Below are 20,986 nucleotides of genomic sequence, written 5' to 3' on the forward strand. Positions count from 1 at the left end.
ATTAATTTTTTTCAGTTTTATCTTTCGATGTCTGATTAGTTCAGGATAGAGCTTCATAATTTTTTTATTTGTATGACCTGGGTTGCAATTTAGGATGGTTGACTCGAGTCTTTTATCATTTTAGTTAAATTTTTTTTAAAAAATTCATCTTTCAATGTTAGGTTGATTGAAAATGAGTTAATTGAGAATTAAGTTTTATAATTTGTTTTGGTTTATTTTCTATGAAGTTATTTTGATCTCATGATCTAGGTCATGAGTTTAGTCGATTGACTCAGGTGGGTTTCTATGTCTTTTTTATTTGCTTTCTATAGGATTATCCCGATCTCATGACCCAAGTTTAACAAATTAACTCAAGTTTAATAAACTTATTTTTTAATTAATTTTTTTTTCAATTTCATCTTCGACATTGGGTTGATTGATTAGATTTAATAAATTTTTTTATTTGCTTTCTGTAGGATTATCAAGATCTCATGACCCAAGTAATGGATTTGATAAGTTAACTCGAGTTGATTTGCATCGATCCAATATGTTATCATTGCAATATTTTAAAAAATATCATCTTGATTTTTTTTCTGCTAAAAAACACATTAACAACACCTGGATATTTTTTTACCTACAAAATTTTTTTAATCTGACTGCAACGTAATGCAGACAATAATTTAGAATGTCATAAACAATAACTTAGTGCTAAAATATAAAAATATTTTCTTTAATGTAAACTATTAAAATGAAAGCAAAAAATTAAAATAATTTACTATGATTTAATGCTAAAATGGTGATTTAAGAAGAAAAAAATGATTTCTCATTATCTAGATCACGAGTTTTGTGGTTAGTCATGTTGACTCGAGTCATTTTTGTGTTCTCTTCTAGTTAATATTTTTTTTCTCAACCTCACAATTCAAAATTAGGTTGATTGAGAATTGAGATTTATAATTATTTTTTGATCTGATTTTTATCGGATTATCATGGTTTCATGACTCGGGTCACAAGTTTTACGGGCTAGTCAAGTTGACTTGAGTTTTTTTTTCTTTTTTAATTAATTTTTTTTTCAGTTTTATCCTTCAATAGTGGTTTGACTGAGAATTAGGCTTTATAATTTTTTTTAATTTGTTTTCTATGAAGTTATCTCGGTCTCCTAATTTGAGTTTAGTAGGTAAACCCTGATTGATTCGTGTCATTTTTTTAATTTATTTTTCAATTTAATCCTTTAACATTGAGTTGATTGGGAGTTGAGCTTTATAATTTTTTTTATTTGCTTTATACAGGGGTTATCATGATATTATGATTAGGATCGTGAGTTAGGATGATTGACTCAGATTTTGTCTATTTTTTAGTTGATTTTTTTTTTAATTTTATCATTTAATATTAGTTGATAAATAATTAAGCTCCATAGTTTGTTTTGATTTTTTTTCTATAAAATTATCTCGGTTTCATAACCCAAGTTTGATAAGTTAACCCGAGTTGGCTCAACTCATTTTTTTTAGTTGAATTTTGTTTTCAATTTTATCTTTCAATATTAATTTGATTGAAAATCAAATTAAATTTTTTTTTATTTGCTTTCTACAGGATTATCAAGATCATGACCTGAAAAATGTATTTGATAACTTAATTCAAATTGATCAAAGTAGATTCAATTTTTTATCATTTTAATATTTAAAAAATTATTATCTTTATTTTTTTAGCTAAAATATACATTAAAAACACCTGGATATTTTTTTACAAATAAAAAAAATTGATCCGACCACCAATGCACTGTAGTAATGGTCTAAAATGTCCTAAACAATAACTTAGTGTTATAATATATATAGAAAAGATTTATTTTATATAAACTATTAAAATGAAAAAAAATTACTATGATTTAATGCTAAAATGGTGATTTAAGGGGAAAAAATTGATGTCTTGGATGGAAATAGTTAATTAGCACATGCAAATAAGGTTAACATTGTTTAATGTTGTTTACTTTTTGGATAAAATGATAGAATCAAAAGATTAAAGACTCAGCCTCCTAATTCCTTAGAGGCTAAATTGAATTTTTTCCTCTTATATTTCACAAGAAGAGTAATATCGTAATTTAATATAAAGGATTTCTTTATCTTATCCAAAAAAAAAACATTTATTTTATTTTTAATTATCCAGTAGTGAGAGTGAGAGCCCAAAGACCGCTATCCTCTTTCCTTTTGCTCTTCCCTCTCTAGCTGTTTAGCTTAGCTTCATCACAATTACAAAAAACTCTTTCTTTTGTTGTAAAGTTCTTCTTGATTCTTCTTTTTCTTTGTTTTTTAGCTCTTCAGCTCAGGATATGAGTTTCTGAATTTTGTTTTTTTAAAAGCCAATTTAGTAGTCAAGATATTGAATTTTTTAAGAGAATGCCTATGTTTTTTGTTTGATAAGAAGAGGTTTGATTGTTTCATGATTACAGCGATTTGGAGCAGTGGTTTCTTGTCTTTGGTTTGAAAAGGCTAAAAAATGTTGGGTTCTTGATGACCACTTCAATTGTGTTATGCAACAACCTAAGCTTTAACACTAACCATAACCAAACCCCACTTAGGAACAGGAACTTATTTGCCAAATCATCCAGTTTCTCACCCCAATTGAGTAATAGGAGGAGATTTTGTGGGGTTTTTCCAAAAGCAAAGAAGAATGGGAAAAATCATTCTAAAAGAAAGAGAAGTTGGTGGCGGAGGTTCTTTTTTGATGAAGATGGAAACTGGTTTGGATTAAAGGATGAAGATTTGCTTGATGCTGAGGCGGATTTTTCTGAGAATTCAAGTGATGAGGAGTTGTCCGAGGAAGAGAAGTTTGAGGCTTGGAAGAGGAGAGCTGAGGCAATTGTGGAGCTGAGAGAAGCACAAGAAGATATGTTGAATGAGGATAGTAGGAGGTGGGAGGATTGGATTGTGGATTACGGTGATAATGGTCATGATGATGCTAGTAATGGTTCTTGGTGGAGTCAAGAGTTTGATGGAAATGGTGGAATTGGAAATGGGGGCTCAGTGGAGGATGCGCGGTCGGATCCTACTGACCTTGTACCTGAGAAAGGATTTGTTGAGTCTGTTAGAGATTTGGTTCTTGGCAGGGAAGAGGAGGATTTGCTTTATGAAGACCGTGTGTTCCGGTATGCCTCATTGAATTCGGTAAGTGAATTTCATTTCAGTGCACTTTGTTTCAGACTGAAGTAAGCCCTGCCTTATGCAATTCTTTCCCATGTTGATCTGGTTTTTTATGGGGTATCCATTGAATTCATTACTTGGTCATATGTCTCTGTGCCAATTGAGATTGTGCTCTATTCTATGTGACTATCGAAAAATGTGGTGCTAATTTTATGAAATCGGTGATCTTTAGTTAATCAATCAAGCTATCTTCCAACCACTTAGCTTTAGCTTTGCAGCACGTAAACTGTAGTGATGCAAAATAATGGACATCCACGTGAAGAGGGATGAGCAATCCTATTTCCATTTTGCACATCAATATATAAGAGGATAAAAGTATCTATACTTTTGGGGTTAAGTTAGATGTAAAGAAGAATTAGACAGAGCATCACTGACTTTTGACGGATTTTTGAAAGTATACGATCTAAGTTTTTGGTTATTAAAACAGTTCACAATGGACATTTTACGTTTGATCTTTGTTGAACTTGACTGCTTCATGCTGAGTTACATAAGATGTTGTAAATATATATTTTGTTTATGCTCCCGTTATTTTAAAAATTTGCTTATTCAAGCTGGCATGCTTGTACTCAATACACAGCTTGACATCATATCCATATCCATATTCATCTCGTTGCAGGCTAAGTTTTTGGCAGTATTGATAATCATACCCTGGGCCTTGGACTTTGCAGTTCATGATTATGTTCTCATGCCCTTCTTAGACAGGTAATAATTAGGACAAAATGGTTGCTTAAGCGATTTCTCCTAATCTTAATAAGAAGAAATACTTGATATTTACAAGCTGCTTTCTTCTCTACCTGAAAAGTTTTAAAATACTAATGCTTATGCTGCACTTAAAGCTGACTTTCTGATTAAGTATCTCAGTCTATGTCATGAACAGATATGTCAAGACTGTACCACTTGCAGCACAGATGCTTGATGTGAGAAAAAGTCAAAAACTTGAGATGATTAAGGAACTAAAAGTCGAGAAAGCAAGATTGCTGCTTGAGGTAGAGATTGGTAAATCTCCACCTCTTTCTGATGAGGAGGAATGGTGGGAGCTACGACATAAAGCGTAGGGATAACATTTTTTTTGCTTGCTTTGCTAGCTAATGTTTACTATTTATCTGATTCCTCCGTGAATTTTCTCAGAACACTTCTCATGAGTAGAAGTTTCATTTAGATGGTATTCTTTAACATTAAATTTTAGGGTTATTTTCTTCATAACATTAAATAACTTTGAACAGACCCCCCACTCCCCGGAAAAAAAAAGTGTCCATCAAATTGTAGTCAATTTCTGATTGAAAACTACAATCTGGCATGTTATACTGGATTTGATTCCCTATAAATGCAATACTAAGGAAAGTTTTCCATACTCTTTGCCGACGAAAGTAAATATAGTGAATTCTATGTTTTTCAACTTCTGGTTTGTTGCTCAAACAGGTTAGAGCTACGGGATGATTGGAGGTTAGAAAACCGTAGATCATTTGCCAACATATGGTCAGACATGGTATTTGGGATCTCAATCTTCATTCTTTTGTACTTCAATCAGAGTAAAGTGAGTCATTAGTTTTTCTCTTTGCACAATGCCTTTTATGTATAGAATTGATATATTTTGCATCATTGTAAAAACTTTGATCATTGTCATTGTAATAGCCATCATCTATCAAGCAAAAACTGTGGTATTGTATAAGCAACAATAAGTAGCATGTCAGCTTATTTATGGTAAAAGTTGCGATTTTTCATGTTTATATCAATTTTCACCTAGTCTATATTCATTGCTGCGAGAAATTGTTTAGCTTTTTTCAAGAAAACATTGAACCACTCTTGCTTTGCTTGTCTACGAGCATTATTCACTTTTGAAGTTCTTTACTCTTCTAAATTGTTATAGAACATCCCAGGAGTTGTTGCAGAAATACCTGGTGAATAGTTTTCACCGTTTTGCATTTGTTCTGCTTAAATTGCGTTTGGAAATGATTCGTTCTATCATACCCTTGCATCATGTTTTTATAATTTTCTTTTCTATTTCTTCTATTTATCTATATTGCAGGTAGCTTTGCTGAAATTTACAGGTTATAAAATACTAAACAATGTTACAGATATTGGGAAGGCATTTCTAATCATACTTATCACAGATATTTTTTTGGGGTAATATTTTTTTCTCTTTACTAAAATACTATCGTTAGTATATGTTTTCCACTGGTATTTTATTTTGTATGCTAGTTCAGAAGTTGGCTTTGAACAAATTCTGCAAGTGATACCAAATGTAGAATAGCTTGGTGTCAGTCACCGCAGTGAATGTGGAATCTGTAATTGGCTTTGAATGAATTCGTGCAAGTAATATCTATCTTTCAGTTAGTGAAGATGTTGAGATTCCGTATATAAACTCTCTCTCTCTCTCTCTCTCTCTCACACACACACACACACAGACGCTGCGCGCGCGCGTAATAAAGAGTGGGCAGGCTGGCACCATATTGTTTCTTGCTGGATTTTTCTTAAAAAATTCTCATTATTCTTCTAAGAATTTCACTTTCACTCTTGTTTGCATAATGAACATTATCCTTTATGAAATTGAATACTGTAGGTATCACTCCGAATCTGGTTGGCAGACCTTGCTGGATGTAATTGTTGAGCACTATGGACTTGAAGTTGACCAATCTGCTATCACCATTTTCATCTGCCTCGTTCCTGTTGTTATTGATGCATGTGTAAAGCTTTGGGTATGTTATTTTGACTCAAATAAGTGTTTCGTTGAACAAAATCCAATAAAAACCTTTATTTAGAAAAGCCTGTCTGTGGTTAAACTGGAAGTGATTACCTTTATGAAAGGTAAAAGGTAATCAGTTCCTTTCCAAACATGATTAATTTCCACACAGGAATGTGAGCGAATGAAGTGATTATAGTTTACTTGAAATTTAAATGAATAGGGTGGCTGTGCTAGTTCCACCCCCAGCCCCAGCTGCTATGCTGCCCCTCCCTGTGCTTAGCTATGAATTTATAAGACAAAAACGTGGGGAAAAGTGTCGTATATGTAAAGAAAAGCAAATTTCCATTGGATGATACTGTGTTCATGGTGGTAAACTGGAAAGATAGCTGAAGTCTCAGCCATTTTAAGATTCAAATGAGATGGATTTTATGCACCTCTTTTAGCTATTTGACAACTTGGCCATTTACCTATTCTCATTGAATGATAGGAAAGTTAGTTTGTCTTGCAGTGCCCATGGCTTGTTCACAATTTCATTCGAGTAACATGATGATCATGTCCTTATAGACTCACTATTTCTCAATCACTGCATTGCCACAGGTCCTTAGCTGCACATTTTTTTCAAGTGTTTCCTTTGTATATTGTTCTGGAGAAAAAAAGAGAGGTCATTTTCAGAAATGATACGGTGGTCTTTCTTTTCTTAGTTTTATTCGGACAAAATTACAACAAAAAAGACAAAAGGTTCAGCAGTTTCCACAGAGATGTAACTGGGTGATGCACCTGTGGTTTAAAATCACATGCGCATGCACCTTGTACGTACCAATTATGCATCTAACCAGCTATATATTACTCATAAATGAAGTATTCTCCTAAAAGAACTTCTTCATTATGTGATGGGACATCATCAGAATAATTTTCTCTTGTTTATTGTCAAACAAGTTCACTAGAAAAAATTGCTCATGGTTTCTTGATTAACCTTTTCTCTGGGTTTTGTATTTTGAAACTAGTGTTTCATTCTATTAATTATGGTTACTAATCGTTGTTGATTGCTGGTGTTTGTGTTACAGTTGTTCAAGTACCTACCAAGATTATCCCCGAGGGTGGCAAACATATTCCGTGAAATGAAGCGTCACTAGCTGAAATTTTTTGGTTTGGTCCATGAATCCTTACATTTTTTTTCCTACCTCCACACATTTCCCCCCTCTATATATCTTCCTTGATAGAGGCCTGTCCAGTTTTGCAAGTACATGGACACAATGAACTCCCAAACCAGGCCATTATTCTGTATGGAGAGGAGTCTTATGCCTTGTTCAAATACCTTCCTTCTGTTTATTTGATTTTCATATGACTCAGTGACAATAAGAGGCCATCATTTCTTTCCCAGAATCTGCTGGCCCTCACTACTACATGTTTAAACAATACAGAGATGTTTTCATTCGTTTCATCCACTCCAATGGATCAATTTCCTTATACATGTACCTTAGTTATAGGCCTAATCCTGAAACTATTTTGTTCCCGAACTTTGAATATGGTGTGCTTATTTGGCATATCTGCTCCTGGTTTATCACCAGCATGGGACATCATTTATTCTCCCAGATTACATCAGGTATACGACATTTGTGCCTGGATGTTGCCATGGCTCATACACCTGAGTTGAGGGGGTGGAGGAGAGTAAAATGGATGAGGGTTAAGAGTTTAGATCCCCAACTGACCAATAGCAACATTGGTACTAGCTTGTCGTGTTTCCTTCATAAACAGAAGTACAGCTACAGAGTTTCAAGGCAGGCAGTCGCTCCATGCTTGGAGAGAAACTAGCTAAGCTACATTAGCAGCAGGGACCCGAAAAGGATGATCCATGGCATGGCATGGCATGGCAAGGCAACAAACTCAAGGTCCCCCACCATAAATAAGTTTCCTGGGCGTCCGAAATTACAATGTTTCGGCTGACACCAGCCACCACATTGGTGCCTTGGTGGGGGAAAAAACAGCACCGGTAAATTTTATTCAGTTGACAATTGGTTTAATGGCGATCTTTTCCTCAGTATCTGTTGAGGTTGTGGTTTATTGAGGTCTACATTATTAATTTGGTCGTTTTTATTCTTCATGTCTTGAGCATATATTGTCCCTCTGTTTGATTTAACGATTTATATTGATTAAAAACTCCTTTTAAAAATTCATATTTTAATATTTTCAACTGAGATTTTTCATGGATGCTAATGAAAATTCATCCCGCTTTCTCGTATAATTTCAAAATCTCTTGGCTGCTGAAAATAATTTTTTTTTAAAAAAATTATTTTAAAATATATTATTTTTTTTTAATTTTTTTTATATATAAAACTATCAAAAAGAATTAATTTAATATCTTTTCAAATCAAATATATTTTTAAAATTTAATTTCATATAATGTCTAACAACCTTAATTTTGTCTCCTTTGCTTGGTTAACTATTAAAGTCTAGTTTATTTTAGTAAAAAATATTTTTTTTATTTTTTTATTTTAAATTAATTGATATACTGATATCAAAAAAATAAATTTTAAAACATAAAAAAATATTTTAATAAAAAAACTTTAAAAAATAATTTCTAATACAATAATTAAAGGGCTTTAAATAAATGTTGTGTATGTGTTGTAAATAATATTTGACCAAAAATTATATAAATTGCACAATAAATTTTAAAATCTTTTATCGATGCAATTACGATGGATCCGAAGAAATTTTAACTCTCCTATGATGAAATTGAACAATTATTGGTTTCATTTTTATTTTTTCAATCTGAGGCCAAGCTTAAGCTTTTCAAAACATGGCGTGTTCTAACGTCGTGAAAGCCGCAAAGTAAGTGCCTTTAATGAGTTTTGAAAGTGATTTTAAAAATTTTAAAATTTTAAGAACTTTTTAAATTAAAAATTATTTTTTATTTTTAGATATTTTAATGTATTATATTAAAAATAATTTTTAAAAATAAAAAAATATTATTTTAATATATTTTATAATAAAAAAATTCTTTAAAAAACAATTATTACCCCTCCGATCATCACTCTCGTCTCATCGTAGTAAAATTATTACACACATATATATAATACTATAAATTGTAACAAATCTATGGCTTTCCTGCTTGTTCTTTCTTCCTTACTCTCTCTTGCCACTTTTTAGTACACAACTAACTCACAGAGCCAACCCGGCCTCCGTACTCGGTTCAACTCATCCCTCATGCACCCCCTCCTGTCAAGCTGCATCAGTTCTCAGGCTCTCAGTTTGACCAGTAAAGTCTGCAACTTTATCAAAATTCTCTCTATATAACAAGTACAGCGCTCTCTAAAGTTTTTTTTTTTTTTTATGATTGTAGTAGATTTTTAGGTGAATGGAATGTGTGTGGTTGTGGTTTTGGTTTTGGTGAGCTCAGTTTCCTAAGAAGGAAGTTGAAGTAAGAAAGGAACTTCTTTTTTAGGTGAATCAATGAATGATTGACAGCATATGAATGAGTACATGTATGCGTGTGTGTGTAGCTATGTATGCATGTGATGATATGATTGAATTCTTGTATGGAAGGAGGCAAAGTGGTAATTAAAATGGGACTTGTTGGAAATAAATTAATACTTGCAGGAAAACGAAAGGGAAAGATTTTGCAAGTCTTTCTATATTTGCTCTGGGAGCTGTATAAACAGATGAGATGGTGAATAATTGTTGACTTGAGAAATTCTCAAGAAAAGAAATACAAGTCTTAGGATGACAAAATTTGTCATTTGTCACTTGTGTGGTTTATTGTTGGGCATAGACTACTGATTGATTGGTGTGTGCCTGTTTTATTTTTTGTTTTTTTTTTCTCTTTTCGTAAGAGGTTCATGGTTTTGCTGAAGAATAATTGATGAAGATCTACTTCGGTTGCAGAATAAGGGTGCTTTTTGTTTGGTTAAAATAGAAACTGATGGCTTGCTTTAGAAATGGAAGCTTAATAGGAGGAGGTACAATGGTACATGGTCTCTTGTTTAACGAAACAGTTATGTTTCAATAAGACTAGAGTGAACTGGGAAGCTCTCAGGAACATGTGAATCTTAGGAATACCAATCTGTCAAGCTAATTGGAGAGAGTGAAGTGACCTGTTGGCAATGAATGAACACTTTGGACTTGGATGCATTCAGCTACTGCGAAGGGTAGTAATTATCCGGGGTAGTAAACTCTGCCGCAGGATTGAATTATCATTTTAGTAATGATAGACAGTTACATAGGAGCAGATTTCTTTCGACATTGAATCGACTTTACATTAACAAAAAGGTTATTTTTAATGTAAAGTGACTGCTTTCTTGGAAACCTACCTGGTAGATGGCTGAGATTTTTAATTAATGGTACTTGGTGTAAAGTTCAGATAAATGCTTCTTTTTACTGTATTCAGTTAAACTTCTGTCGAGTCTGCCCTTATTGATTTGAGCTGCTAAGCAAACTTACATAATAGTTCAGATTTTATAATTCATTTTATGGTGCTTGCTTCAATTTCAAAGGTTTTAGCAGTCATGTTCCAAAAATAATTGATTAAATCTTGTAAGAATCCTTAAGTGCATCTGATGTCGCACTTGTTATTATATCTGGTAAAATGTCGGTTAGCTTCCCTGGTTGCTTCCCTTCTGGCTGACTCACTTTTTAGTTCTTTAATCAAATAGCTATAATTTGGAACCCTGGTGAACATTGAATGATAGGTAATTATTATATCTAAGTCTCCATGAGTGCTGACAGAAGGTATTTTCTCCTACATTATATTTCTTGTGATCATAGTCTTGTTTGCTGCCATTTTCTGTACCCTTACAGATGGTAGACAGCAGATGAATGCTGTATTGAATAGGGTGCCTTTCCTGGAAGCAAACTCAACCTGGCAAAGCAATTGCAGCTTTAAGGTTACTCACTCTGGAGATTTTTTTATTAGGCCTGCAAAAGCAGGGGTGGTGCGTAGGCAGCTTAGCTGTCCCTCCAATGAAGTGCCAGATGCAACTTCAACAATACAGTCTCAAGTAGATTTCTGTCTTTTGAGAGCATTACACCCCGGGCCTTTAGTCAAGGTTTGTTTTACTCATAAATAGCATGATTGTTGGAAAAAATTCGGTTGTGCGTAACATGAATTTTATTTTCTTTTCCCCTCGTTTCTCACTTTCTTTACATGTACGCCTTCCAACGTTGCTTTCTCTTGCAGTGTATCCAGCATCGTTTGTGGAAAAAAAATTGAACAGGTTTCGAGGGCTCTGCATTAACTTCTAACATGGAGGTAGAACTAGATCTTCGGCCAATTATTTGATCAAGAGTTATGGTTTTTTTAAGCTGCGATTAATTTTTCTATTTCTATTGATCCTAGATATATTTTATTGGTTCATAAATACATATGCTAGGCTATTTATATAATGAGAAAGATTATCATTTAATTATGATAGATATATCCCTGATTGCTCATAATTATCTATTGTTTCAGCTCGGCTACATTATTATCTCTGGATTCGAGAGAACTCATCCACTCATCCTTGAGTTTTGTTTCTCTTTTAAATGAGCTTAGATTACCATGCTTGAGCCCATGAATCTCCTGAACCCGAAAAAAATGTTTTTTTTTTTGAATTTTTAAGGAGTTCTTTTGGGCTGAGGGGTTTTTAACCCATTAAATTTAGTGAGAAATAATCGTTTCAAGTTTCAAGAACCGGAGATGAGAAATCAAACTTGTTTGCCAGTACTGATAATCTAAAACAGCAGGCAATACTCAGTCAAGAATCACGCTAGCATTTTTGGCCTGTTCTTCTTCCAGGTGGGAAAAGCTCAACTGAAAAGCATCCAAACCCTCCAGATAAGAATCCTCCTCTAAGCATAATCAGCATCATCAACAATATCATCAGAGAAATCAAAATCATACGGGTCCGGAGCATCATTACCAATTAATTACCTGCAATTGCAGTATCATGGGGTGGGTTTATACGCAGCAACAAGAAACAGTACCACCTCCTAGAAATCTGCTTCAGCGAATAAGGGTTGAGGAGGCATGGAGTTGGGAGAATTTCTAAAACTTGCAATGAAGCAACATACTATTCGTAAATTATATTGCAAGGCAACCGTTGGCTTCAAAACCTCACCATGTTCATAATCATCATCATCATACATGCAATAGAAAATTAAGAAAAAAAGACTAAAAAGATTCGTATCAGTATCATTAATTAGCTATGTATTAAATTAATCAAACAATTAATCCATTGCATAATTATACATAGCTTGTTTCGATTGCAGGGTGGAGCTCGTTGCATGAAGCTGAATCGCGCTGGTCAGCCATACTTGAATTTGAGGTTGCTTTCATTTGTTCATTGATGTGACATGGAATTGGTGAAATGTTGGTTCTTCATTAATTTTTCCAAATTTTTTATCTCAAAGACAACAGCAACCTCTTTTTTATCCAAATTTAGATTGGACTTCAAGAACTTCCTCCTCGACGCCCCACATCTCTTTCAATCTTCAAGAACTTCTTTATCCACGCACGATATATGATGACTAGAAGAAAGAAGCAAGAGAGGAACCTACCCAAAATAATTTCCATCATGATTTATTAGGAAATTGCAGTTAGGTAGCAATCTATTCGAGGACTCCTCTCTTTTGAAATAGTCTATGATCGATCAAACGAGACATGTCATGAGCTTGAATTCCATCGAACCTTCCTTTACCTTCTTTATAGAAAGTAATTTCTTCTAGCTTGAACCCGTTTCACTCTCCCTTTCAAGACAACACTACCTCCTTTCGGATTTGATTAATCCATGGAGTTCCCTTCTTAGTGCCGCAACCTCCTCTTGTTAGGAATGGGATGAGCAACTTCAGCGGGTGCTAGCGCTTGCGGAAGCGCCTCTTGAGCAGCCTCCGGGGGGGGGGGGGGGGGGGCCTTTTGGGGACTTGGCTGGACTCCTACTTCGCCCTTTTGAAATTGGCCGATTGCGTCGGTATCGACCCAAGTCCAACCAGAGCCCTGACTGCTGCCTCCTCCCATGTGACCGGAACCAATTAGGGATACAAAGGTGGAGTCGCCAGACCAGGCCGAGTAATACATCATTTAGGTTATGATGTTTAAGGTCATCTCTAAAGAGCATCGTGGTCCCGTAGCTCAGTTGGTTAGAGCGTTGGTCTTATGAGCCGAAGGTCGCGGGTTCGAGCCCCGCCGGGACCAATGTTTCTGATACTATGCCACTTCGATCATTTCGCCGATGGCTCATTAAAACAGCCGTTTCTTGCAAACATGTCTTTTTCCAGGAAACGCTAGTGTCTGTGTTCGCGTTAATAAATATGAAAAGAATTTATTAATAATAACTAAAATTGAAAGATAAAAACAAAAAAAAAATCATTATCTCCTATTATGCTATTTAATTTCTTTATTAATTATATACCAATATTATTTTGTAAAAATAAAAATTCAATCCAAATAATCTAATTTGCCAACATAATTTCTCTTCTTCGGATTAATTTGACTTGGTTAAGGTTTGGATTTCAAATTAAAATCTATTAAAGATGGTTTAAAATGATTCATTTAACTCATTATATTCACATATAACTCGATTAGTTTTCAAAACTTTATTTTTCTAAATAGAATCCAAGTCATGTTATTTTGTTTTTTAAAAGAACTGAGACAATAATGTTTTTAATTGACTTGAATTAACTCACAAAACTCATCACAAGAATTATGAACTAGGTTGGTTTTAATAATTTTATTTTATAAAATTAATTTTTTTATTTAATTACAAAAAAATAGACATATAAAGAAAAGTGATTGAATAAGATTTAAGAAAAAATAAAAAAAAAATCACAAAGGACTATACAAAAAGAGAATTTGTTAACAATATAGGTTACAATCTTATTTAAAAAACAAATTAAAATTAAAATCATACTTTATTAAATAATATCCCAAATATATTTTCAATAAATTACTTTCAATAAATTCTAATTAAAAAATTTAAGAACTAATTTGACTTTAAAACAATATTTCAAAGTGATATCGCTTCACCTTGTTATTAAAAGTATTGAGATAAATACGTTTTGGATCAAAACAGGTGAGATTAGTTAACCTGCGAAACTCATAACTTAAGTTATAAACTTGCTTGGGTTTAATAGTTTTTTTAGAACCTATATTTCATCTAATTATACAACACTAAAAATAGACTTTTCCAATAAAGCAATGAGTAAAATTTTTATTATTTGTAATATTAATTTTAAAATTTTAATTAGTTTTCAGAATCAAAATCATTATCATTCCATATAAAAATAGGAGTTAAAATGTTACTATGATTTTTGAGAAATTTCAAAGTAACCAATGACTAAATACCAATAAATATAAAATAAATACAAAGATAAATGAGAAAATCACATTCTAATTTACTAAAATTAATAAAAATATATTTAGGCACGAAAATATATATTTGAAGTCTTTTTTTTATACTTATCTTTTTTTTATTGAATAAATATTGATGTTTTATTCTTGAATTCTCATTTTAAATCTTGTATTCTGAATGTTCCAATAGACCTGATGTTTAACAAGGATAATGATTAAAAGATTTGTTATATTTCTTAACTTTTAAAATATATTAAATTCATATAATAAACGTTATTGTTATTGTTATTATTATTGTTGTTGTTGTAAAATCCGGTATACCGGCCCTATTGGAGTGGAAAAAATTAAAAAAGAAAAGAAAAGAATTTACAGTTACCCTACATTTGCTTGCCTTGTGTCTGAATGTGTTAAAGTTTAGTCCACGGGAGAAGAAAAGAGAGAGCGGCATAACATTAAAAAAACAATAAGAAAAAGAAGTCATAATAAATAAATAAATAAATAAAAAGGCCCAAAACCCTCCTCCTGAGTCCTCCTCGTCCTCTTTTTTTTTTTTTTAATAAATATTTCTTGTCCAAAACCCCGAAAAAAGAAAAAGAAAAAGAAAAAGAAAAAGAACTAGAAGGTATTTTGATTCTTCGTGGGAGAGGAGAGTGAGTGGTGTTTCCCTTTCCCTCTCAAACTCAAAAATTTAATTCCCTTCTCCAATTCAATTCATTCCATACAACACAAGATTACTCTTCTGTTATTTATTTATTTAATTAGGTTTCTTCTTCTTCTTATTATTATTATAATCGTAACCCTACCAACTTTCCTAATTAAAATCTCCAGATCTCCTCTAAAATTCTGATTCAATTCAATGGACGACCACCCATCCTCTCCGGATTATCTTTCCCCTCCCCCTGGTATCTCTCTTCCTCTCTCTCCATAAATTTTTCATGCGTTTTTTCTCTTTTCTCCTTTCTTGCTCTCTTTTCTAACCATTTCTTTTCGTTTAGAACCCTAACCTAATCTCTCGATTTTTCCAATCTGAAGCTCTGTTGCCCTTTCTTTTTAATCTCTTTTCTTGCCCTTTCTTTTTTGAATTTTATGTTTTTCAATTTCTCAGTGTCAATTAATAATCGAGTCATTAGTAGACTTCGTAAATGCGTTTTTTTTAATAAATATATTTTCTTTTTTCTTCTTCTTGAAAATAGCGTGTGCTTGGTTTAGTTGCTGAGTATGTTAATGCCGTTTTGCAGGAGAATCACTCACTAATCGCGATAATTCTTTGATGGAGCAGGTAATTTATTGTTTTTTTAAAAGATTTTTAATTAATAATCAGGGGAATTGTGTTTTTTTTTATGCCTTAGTTTTCTAATTCATATATATATATAAATTATGAAAGCCACTTTCGCCCGAAGATGAAAGGATTGTTTCGGTGAATCCTTCCCCGGAAGCAGCCGTCATAAAACGCCCACAATTATCTGCTACTGTTGCTCCAGATCTTACCATTGTTCCACCACCTCCTCCACCACCGCAACTCAATGTTTATGATTATTCCTCACATGACCAAGCAATGGCAGCTTATGCTGGTTAGTTAGTTTCCTTCTCCATCGTATGTTCATTTTGTTCACAGTTAAGAATGAGTTATTAGTAACCGTACATGTGGAACATTGATTAGTGGGATTGTGCGTCTCAACTCGGTGATCTTTGCATCTTCAGGTTATGGCAATAACACTGGTATTTGGGATGGGTATTCTCAACATCTTAATGCGGCTGATGGAATGCATTTATCTCCGGTGAGGATGATTCCTTTACTATTGTACTCTCAAATTCGTTTTCTATAGTTCTAACTGAATAATTTCTTTTATCTTTTTGTCCTGACGGTGATCAGATTATATACAATGATAATCAATCTCTTATGTATCATTCCGGATATGGCTTTAATCCTGATATGGGACACGGCCAATATTCTCCTATGGCTACGCCTCTAACTCCTATAATGTTAGACGGCCAGTTATACTCTCCACAACAGATCCCATTCTCCCCAGTTTACCATCCAGATGTGCCCTCATCAGGTCCTCTCGGCTCATCTGAGCTAATGTCATTTGAAAGCAATAGTGGCAACTCCTTTTTTGGACCAGGATCAGGTTACATGGTACATTATGGATCATTTGGTGGGGGAAACATGTCCGGGGCTCATGGCTCTGATTCCTTAACATCTCCATCTGCTTATCCTCAACCAATGGGCATACTCGGGCCATATGAGCACCAAGTTGCACAGGTTTGTTTTATCTTGTTCCAACTATTATGAAATCTAGAATTTCCAAAAGTTTCAATTCCCTTTTCTCATTCACATCTACTGCCTGTTTTCCTTGCTCATCACCACTGCTTTTTCAGTTTCTTCTGAATTGGTGCACAAGTTTCTAAATCCAAAAAATCCCCTTTTGAGTTTATCATCTTAACTTTTATTAAAAGTTGTGATGTAAATTTTGTTCTGGATCTTGACACATGATTGCTAGAAGTTGTTAATTTACCTGTTTAGAGCAAAGATTAATTGTAGCGAGGCATCTTGCATACTTATCTGTGTTTTTTACTAGCAGTTCCTCGTCTGACCCTTCAATAAGGAGCTTGTCAAATTTTGTTTGGACATGGTTTCAGGGTTCTCAGCAAAGATCATTGCATGGATATGGATATGGATATACATCATCTTCCCCTGTTGGACATTACCAGCATGGTGGCTCTTTTCAGAGCTCTAGTTTTGCTGGTGGTTCAATTTCTTATGCAGGGGCTAATGACCGGACACGAGTTGGACTTGATAGAGGCAGGAGGAGAGACAGAGACCAGGGCTCCATTTATTCTTCTAATGATCCATTTGGTTTTGACCGTAATCGAGGACCAAGGGCTTCAAAGCTTAAGGGAAAGAATGCCACTGAACAGCTTTCCTCCTCTGGTAATGGCAAAGGCAATTCAGCTGGCTCTGGGATTCAGCTTGATTTGTATAACCAGCTAGATTTTGTCACTGATTACAAGGATGCCAAGTTCTTTATAATCAAGTCTTTCAGTGAAGATAATGTTCATAAAAGTATTAAATATAGTGTTTGGGCAAGCACTCCACACGGGAACAAAAAAATTGATGCTGCTTATCGTGAAGCAAAGGAGAAAGAAGGAAACTGTCCAGTCTTTCTTTTGTTTTCGGTATGTCAGTGTAACTTGATGTTATTTTAATGCATTGATTTATGCTAGTGGCATTGTGACTGCTGGGAACCAGGTTGAAGCTAATGCATGTGTGTTTGGTATTGTGTTTTGGAAGCACTTTTGGAAAAAAAAAAATTAAAATTTTTTTCATTGCTTCAAATTAATATTTTTTTGATGTTTTCAGATTATTTTGATGTGCTGATATCAAAAATGATTTTTAAAAAATAAAAAAAAACATTATTTTGATGTGTTTTGGAATGAAAAACACTTTGAAAAGAAACCGCTACTACACTCTCAAACACACAAAGATATCTGAATTGTAATGAATGGTTGAACATGGTAGCTTGGATTTCTTTGTCTATAGATATGGAAGGGCATCGTTTTCTGCTGTTTTTTTTCCTGGTTTTTGCCTTTGGGTTTATGAGTTTGTATTTGTTTTAGAAGCCAGCAGAAGACCACAGACCTATGTTGTAAAACAATGGGTTTTTTTTTTGTTACTGTTTGGTAAAGTTAGTGGAATAAGCAGGTGGTTGCTGATTTTATTTGTGGAACAAGTTTTTTTTTATTTGTCTTATACATTTTGAAGCTGAATTCCAACGTCAAAAGCATTTTAATGACTAACCTGTTTCTGAAACCTGCATACTTGCTGCATTGTTTAAAATTCACCGCTGCTCTGAAAAAGTCTGTTTTGGTTCATTAATGGTCTTGGATTTGTTTACATTTTTTTGTGCAGGTCAATGCTAGTGGACAGTTTTGTGGAGTAGCGGAAATGGTTGGACCTGTAGACTTTGAGAAGGATGCTGAATATTGGCAGCAAGATAGATGGAATGGCCAGTTCCCAGTCCAGTGGCATATCGTTAAAGATGTTCCCAATAGTCGTTTCCGGCACATACTTCTTGAAAACAATGATAATAAGCCTGCTACTCATAGTCGAGATTCTCAAGAGGTAAAGCTATAAAATTTTACTAATATTCCTACTTTTTTATTAGTATTTGTACTATTTTATTTAGATTTATAGTGTTTAGAATGCAGGGATCATTCTCGTGACTCAAGTATTTATAAATTCCTAGATGTTTTTCTGAGCATGAGTTTACTTTGATTATGTTACAGAAATGGGTAACTAAGTGCTGTTCTAGAGACACATGAGTACCAGAATTGTTGTTCTTAGTGGATTGCCAAATGTCTTTCCTTCATAGAGAAAAATGCTGCTTGATATTGTGCATTTATCAACTCCATATTATATCTGAATTCTCCATTTGTTAGCTAGGTTGGCCATGCAAACATGTCGTCCTTTTTATTTTGGACTTCATGCTCGCTTCATGCTTTGTTTTATTCAAAGGCCTATAGGGGATTATGTTTTAACCAGATCTCAATTATCTGCATGAAATATGCTAGAATTTGTTCAGTATCATTGGGTATTAGTTTAATAATGTAACATAAGACAATTACATTGATCGCAAAAGGAATTTTTATGTTGAGTTTGAGTGATATGGGGGTCCAAAAAGCACCGTGGTCTGTTTCTTTTTTTGGTCCTCAGCTGTCCCGGGCTATCTGTGCTGTTTCTTTTCATAAAAAAGGCTAGAGTGTCATGCCTAGTAGCTTTTGATCTAAAAGTATAATTTTGGGTGTTTATAACCTCATTGCATTCTTCTTGGTCCTAATTTGTACCATATTCTGGCTGCCGAGATATTTTTTCATGAATCAGAAATCACTTAATCTTTCTCTAACTTCAATATCCCTTTCAAATCTGTGTTTAACCTTATGTGCATACACCATTCAATCAAGATGGAAGTTTTGTCTGGTCAAGATTTTTTGCTGATTTTCTTTTCTGTCATTACATGGATCCAACCCTCTTACTGATTAGTTCTTTTTGCCTGATGGGTTTTTCGTCTCTCTCTCTCTGGTGCTGAATACTCAGGTGAAACTAGAACAGGGTATTGAGATGTTGAAAATCTTCAAGGATCATGATGCACCTACATCTATCCTGGATGATTTTGACTTTTATGATCAATGTGAGAGAGCTTTGAAGGAAAGGAAGGCCAAACAGCAACCTAGTTTGAAAGTAGGTGGTGCAGGTTTGCTCGCTGATGATACCATAAATCAAATGTCTGATTTTCTTGCGCAATCTCTCAAGTTGGATGATGTTAATAAAGAACCAGCAGCCAGAGAAGAGGTTGCTAGCTTAGGACCTGGTATGGAGGTCTTACCGGCTAATAATTGCAATACTGCCGTGGAACTTGCTAACAATTCCAGCATCGTGGTTTCAAAAGCTGAAGATTCCAACAACCATAACTTGTCTCCTGCCTTAAAGTCAAAAGAGGGTAGTGGCGAGTACCAGGATTAATTCTGTTGATAAGATGACCACAGTTATGTTGACAGATAGGAGCTTTTAGTTGTAGTTGTGCCAGGATCTCTGGGATGCTGGTTCATAACGGCACAAACTCCTTGTTCTCTTAAGATTTGATAGATTCTTTGCTTGCTGACATGTGGGATGGCATATAGGGTATCTGAGTAGCCTGACGGCATACTAACAAGCTGGTTTTTGTTTTTGCTTTGCTTTTGTTATGGACTGTTCAGGGAGAAGTGAATGTGGTCGATTTTTTGTCTGGGTTATTTAGAATGGCAAAAGATGCTGATTGGTGCAGTGAGTTTGAAGAATGGGATGGTTTCGTAAAGTGGGAGTAGATTTTGTATACTATGCAGCTGGTGCCCAAATTGAATGTAATCCTGGGTTCTGTTTCTACTGATTTTCCAGAGAGCATTTGGCTATTGGAAGGTTTGTAAAGTTACCATTTTGAAGGGAAAATAGTGATAGGACAAGTAAAAATAGAAAGAAAATTCAACAATTGCCCTTATACAAAATGATGAGGAATTGCCGCTCTTATCTTGTTGTATGCTTACCGTTGTCGGTGCAAGTAGAGATGTTTCACTTTCTTTGTTCTAATTTTTCTTTGTAGTGGAAGAATTTTAATCTTTGTTATGGTAGAAAATATCATCGGAAGGATTATTGAGCTTTGTTATCCAGCTGCCCATTTATTGAGAAATAATGATCTGTAATGGCCTCAACTCAGGTTGAAGGTGCTGGTGCTGGTAGGATAACCCTGAGGGGAATGATTTAATTGGTTAGATTAAGTTTATTTTCTATAGGTTATCGGATCAAGTTTCAGGGCTATTAAATGTTTATATAAATGTTAATTTTTCAGATCTATAAAATTATTTGAGGTGTTGGTCCGGATATCTTAATTAATTAAAAAAAAAAAGAAGGTGCTGGAAGGACTTTACGTTGGCAAATTGCAAGATCTTGATTGAGGTTCCTGCATCAAGTGCGACCTGAATCATAGCTCTCGATGAATTAAACAACTTAGTTTTTTGAAATGTATTTAAAAAAATACAAGGGAGAGTCCTAATCAAAATTTAAAAGAAAAAATAATGCAAACAAAAAATTGCTTCCAGTAAGAAACTGAAGCTCAGGTGCATCTTGGCTAAATTATTCCTTTCTATCTAAAAAAAAATATCATATTGTTTACTAAAGTAATCGACATGTTATCTATAAATACCACAGAAACATACATAAAATACTCACTAACCCTACAAAATCATCTAAAAAAAATGAATTAAAAAATCTAAATGAAACCC

At 33.9% G+C, this 20,986-nt stretch overlaps 2 protein-coding genes and 1 non-coding gene across 6 annotated transcripts; all 3 read left to right on the forward strand.

The window, feature by feature from the left end:
- The first annotated feature begins 2,131 nt into the window (after window positions 1–2,131).
- On the forward strand, window positions 2,132–7,320 carry LOC133689633 (chloroplast envelope membrane protein-like). The gene is made up of 7 exons (XM_062109579.1): window positions 2,132–3,134; window positions 3,787–3,872; window positions 4,048–4,221; window positions 4,590–4,704; window positions 5,197–5,294; window positions 5,731–5,866; window positions 6,918–7,320. Exons 1-7 carry the CDS (start codon window positions 2,481–2,483, stop codon window positions 6,984–6,986), a joined length of 1,332 nt encoding a protein of 443 aa, XP_061965563.1. The 5' UTR covers window positions 2,132–2,480; the 3' UTR covers window positions 6,987–7,320.
- Window positions 7,321–12,944: 5,624 nt separating this feature from the next.
- TRNAI-UAU (transfer RNA isoleucine (anticodon UAU)) lies at window positions 12,945–13,018 on the forward strand. Its single transcript has one exon. It is a non-coding gene; the product is annotated as a tRNA-Ile (tRNA).
- A 1,712-nt stretch (window positions 13,019–14,730) lies between these two features.
- LOC133689675 (YTH domain-containing protein ECT1-like) lies at window positions 14,731–20,370 on the forward strand. 4 transcript variants are annotated; one of them, XM_062109645.1, is made up of 9 exons: window positions 14,799–14,823; window positions 15,002–15,075; window positions 15,412–15,452; window positions 15,558–15,744; window positions 15,875–15,951; window positions 16,047–16,436; window positions 16,814–17,350; window positions 18,084–18,296; window positions 19,269–20,370. In XM_062109645.1, the coding sequence occupies exons 2-9, from the start codon at window positions 15,030–15,032 to the stop codon at window positions 19,692–19,694; spliced, it is 1,917 nt and encodes a 638-aa protein (XP_061965629.1). In that variant the 5' UTR covers window positions 14,799–14,823; window positions 15,002–15,029; the 3' UTR covers window positions 19,695–20,370. The 4 variants fall into 4 exon arrangements, with proteins under 4 accessions (XP_061965631.1, XP_061965630.1, XP_061965629.1 ...); XM_062109647.1 differs by lacking the exons at window positions 14,799–14,823; window positions 15,002–15,075 and adding an exon at window positions 14,731–14,795; XM_062109646.1 differs by lacking the exon at window positions 15,002–15,075 and having other exon boundaries at window positions 14,737–14,823.
- The last annotated feature ends 616 nt before the right edge of the window (window positions 20,371–20,986 follow it).

Source organism: Populus nigra, chromosome 3 (genome assembly GCF_951802175.1).
Source record: "Populus nigra chromosome 3, ddPopNigr1.1, whole genome shotgun sequence".
In the NCBI taxonomy this organism is placed as follows: domain Eukaryota; kingdom Viridiplantae; phylum Streptophyta; class Magnoliopsida; order Malpighiales; family Salicaceae; genus Populus; species Populus nigra.

Coding starts and splice junctions, on each gene's coding strand:
- LOC133689675 (XM_062109645.1), top strand. CDS start 15,030: ATGGACGACCACCCATCCTCTCCGGATTATCTTTCCCCTCCCCCTG. Junction 15,076..15,411: donor TTATCTTTCCCCTCCCCCTG/GTATCTCTCTTC, acceptor GCCGTTTTGCAG/GAGAATCACTCACTAATCGC. Junction 15,745..15,874: donor AGCAATGGCAGCTTATGCTG/GTTAGTTAGTTT, acceptor TTGCATCTTCAG/GTTATGGCAATAACACTGGT.
- LOC133689633 (XM_062109579.1), top strand. CDS start 2,481: ATGACCACTTCAATTGTGTTATGCAACAACCTAAGCTTTAACACTAAC. Junction 3,135..3,786: donor GGTATGCCTCATTGAATTCG/GTAAGTGAATTT, acceptor ATCTCGTTGCAG/GCTAAGTTTTTGGCAGTATT. Junction 4,222..4,589: donor TGGGAGCTACGACATAAAGC/GTAGGGATAACA, acceptor TTGCTCAAACAG/GTTAGAGCTACGGGATGATT.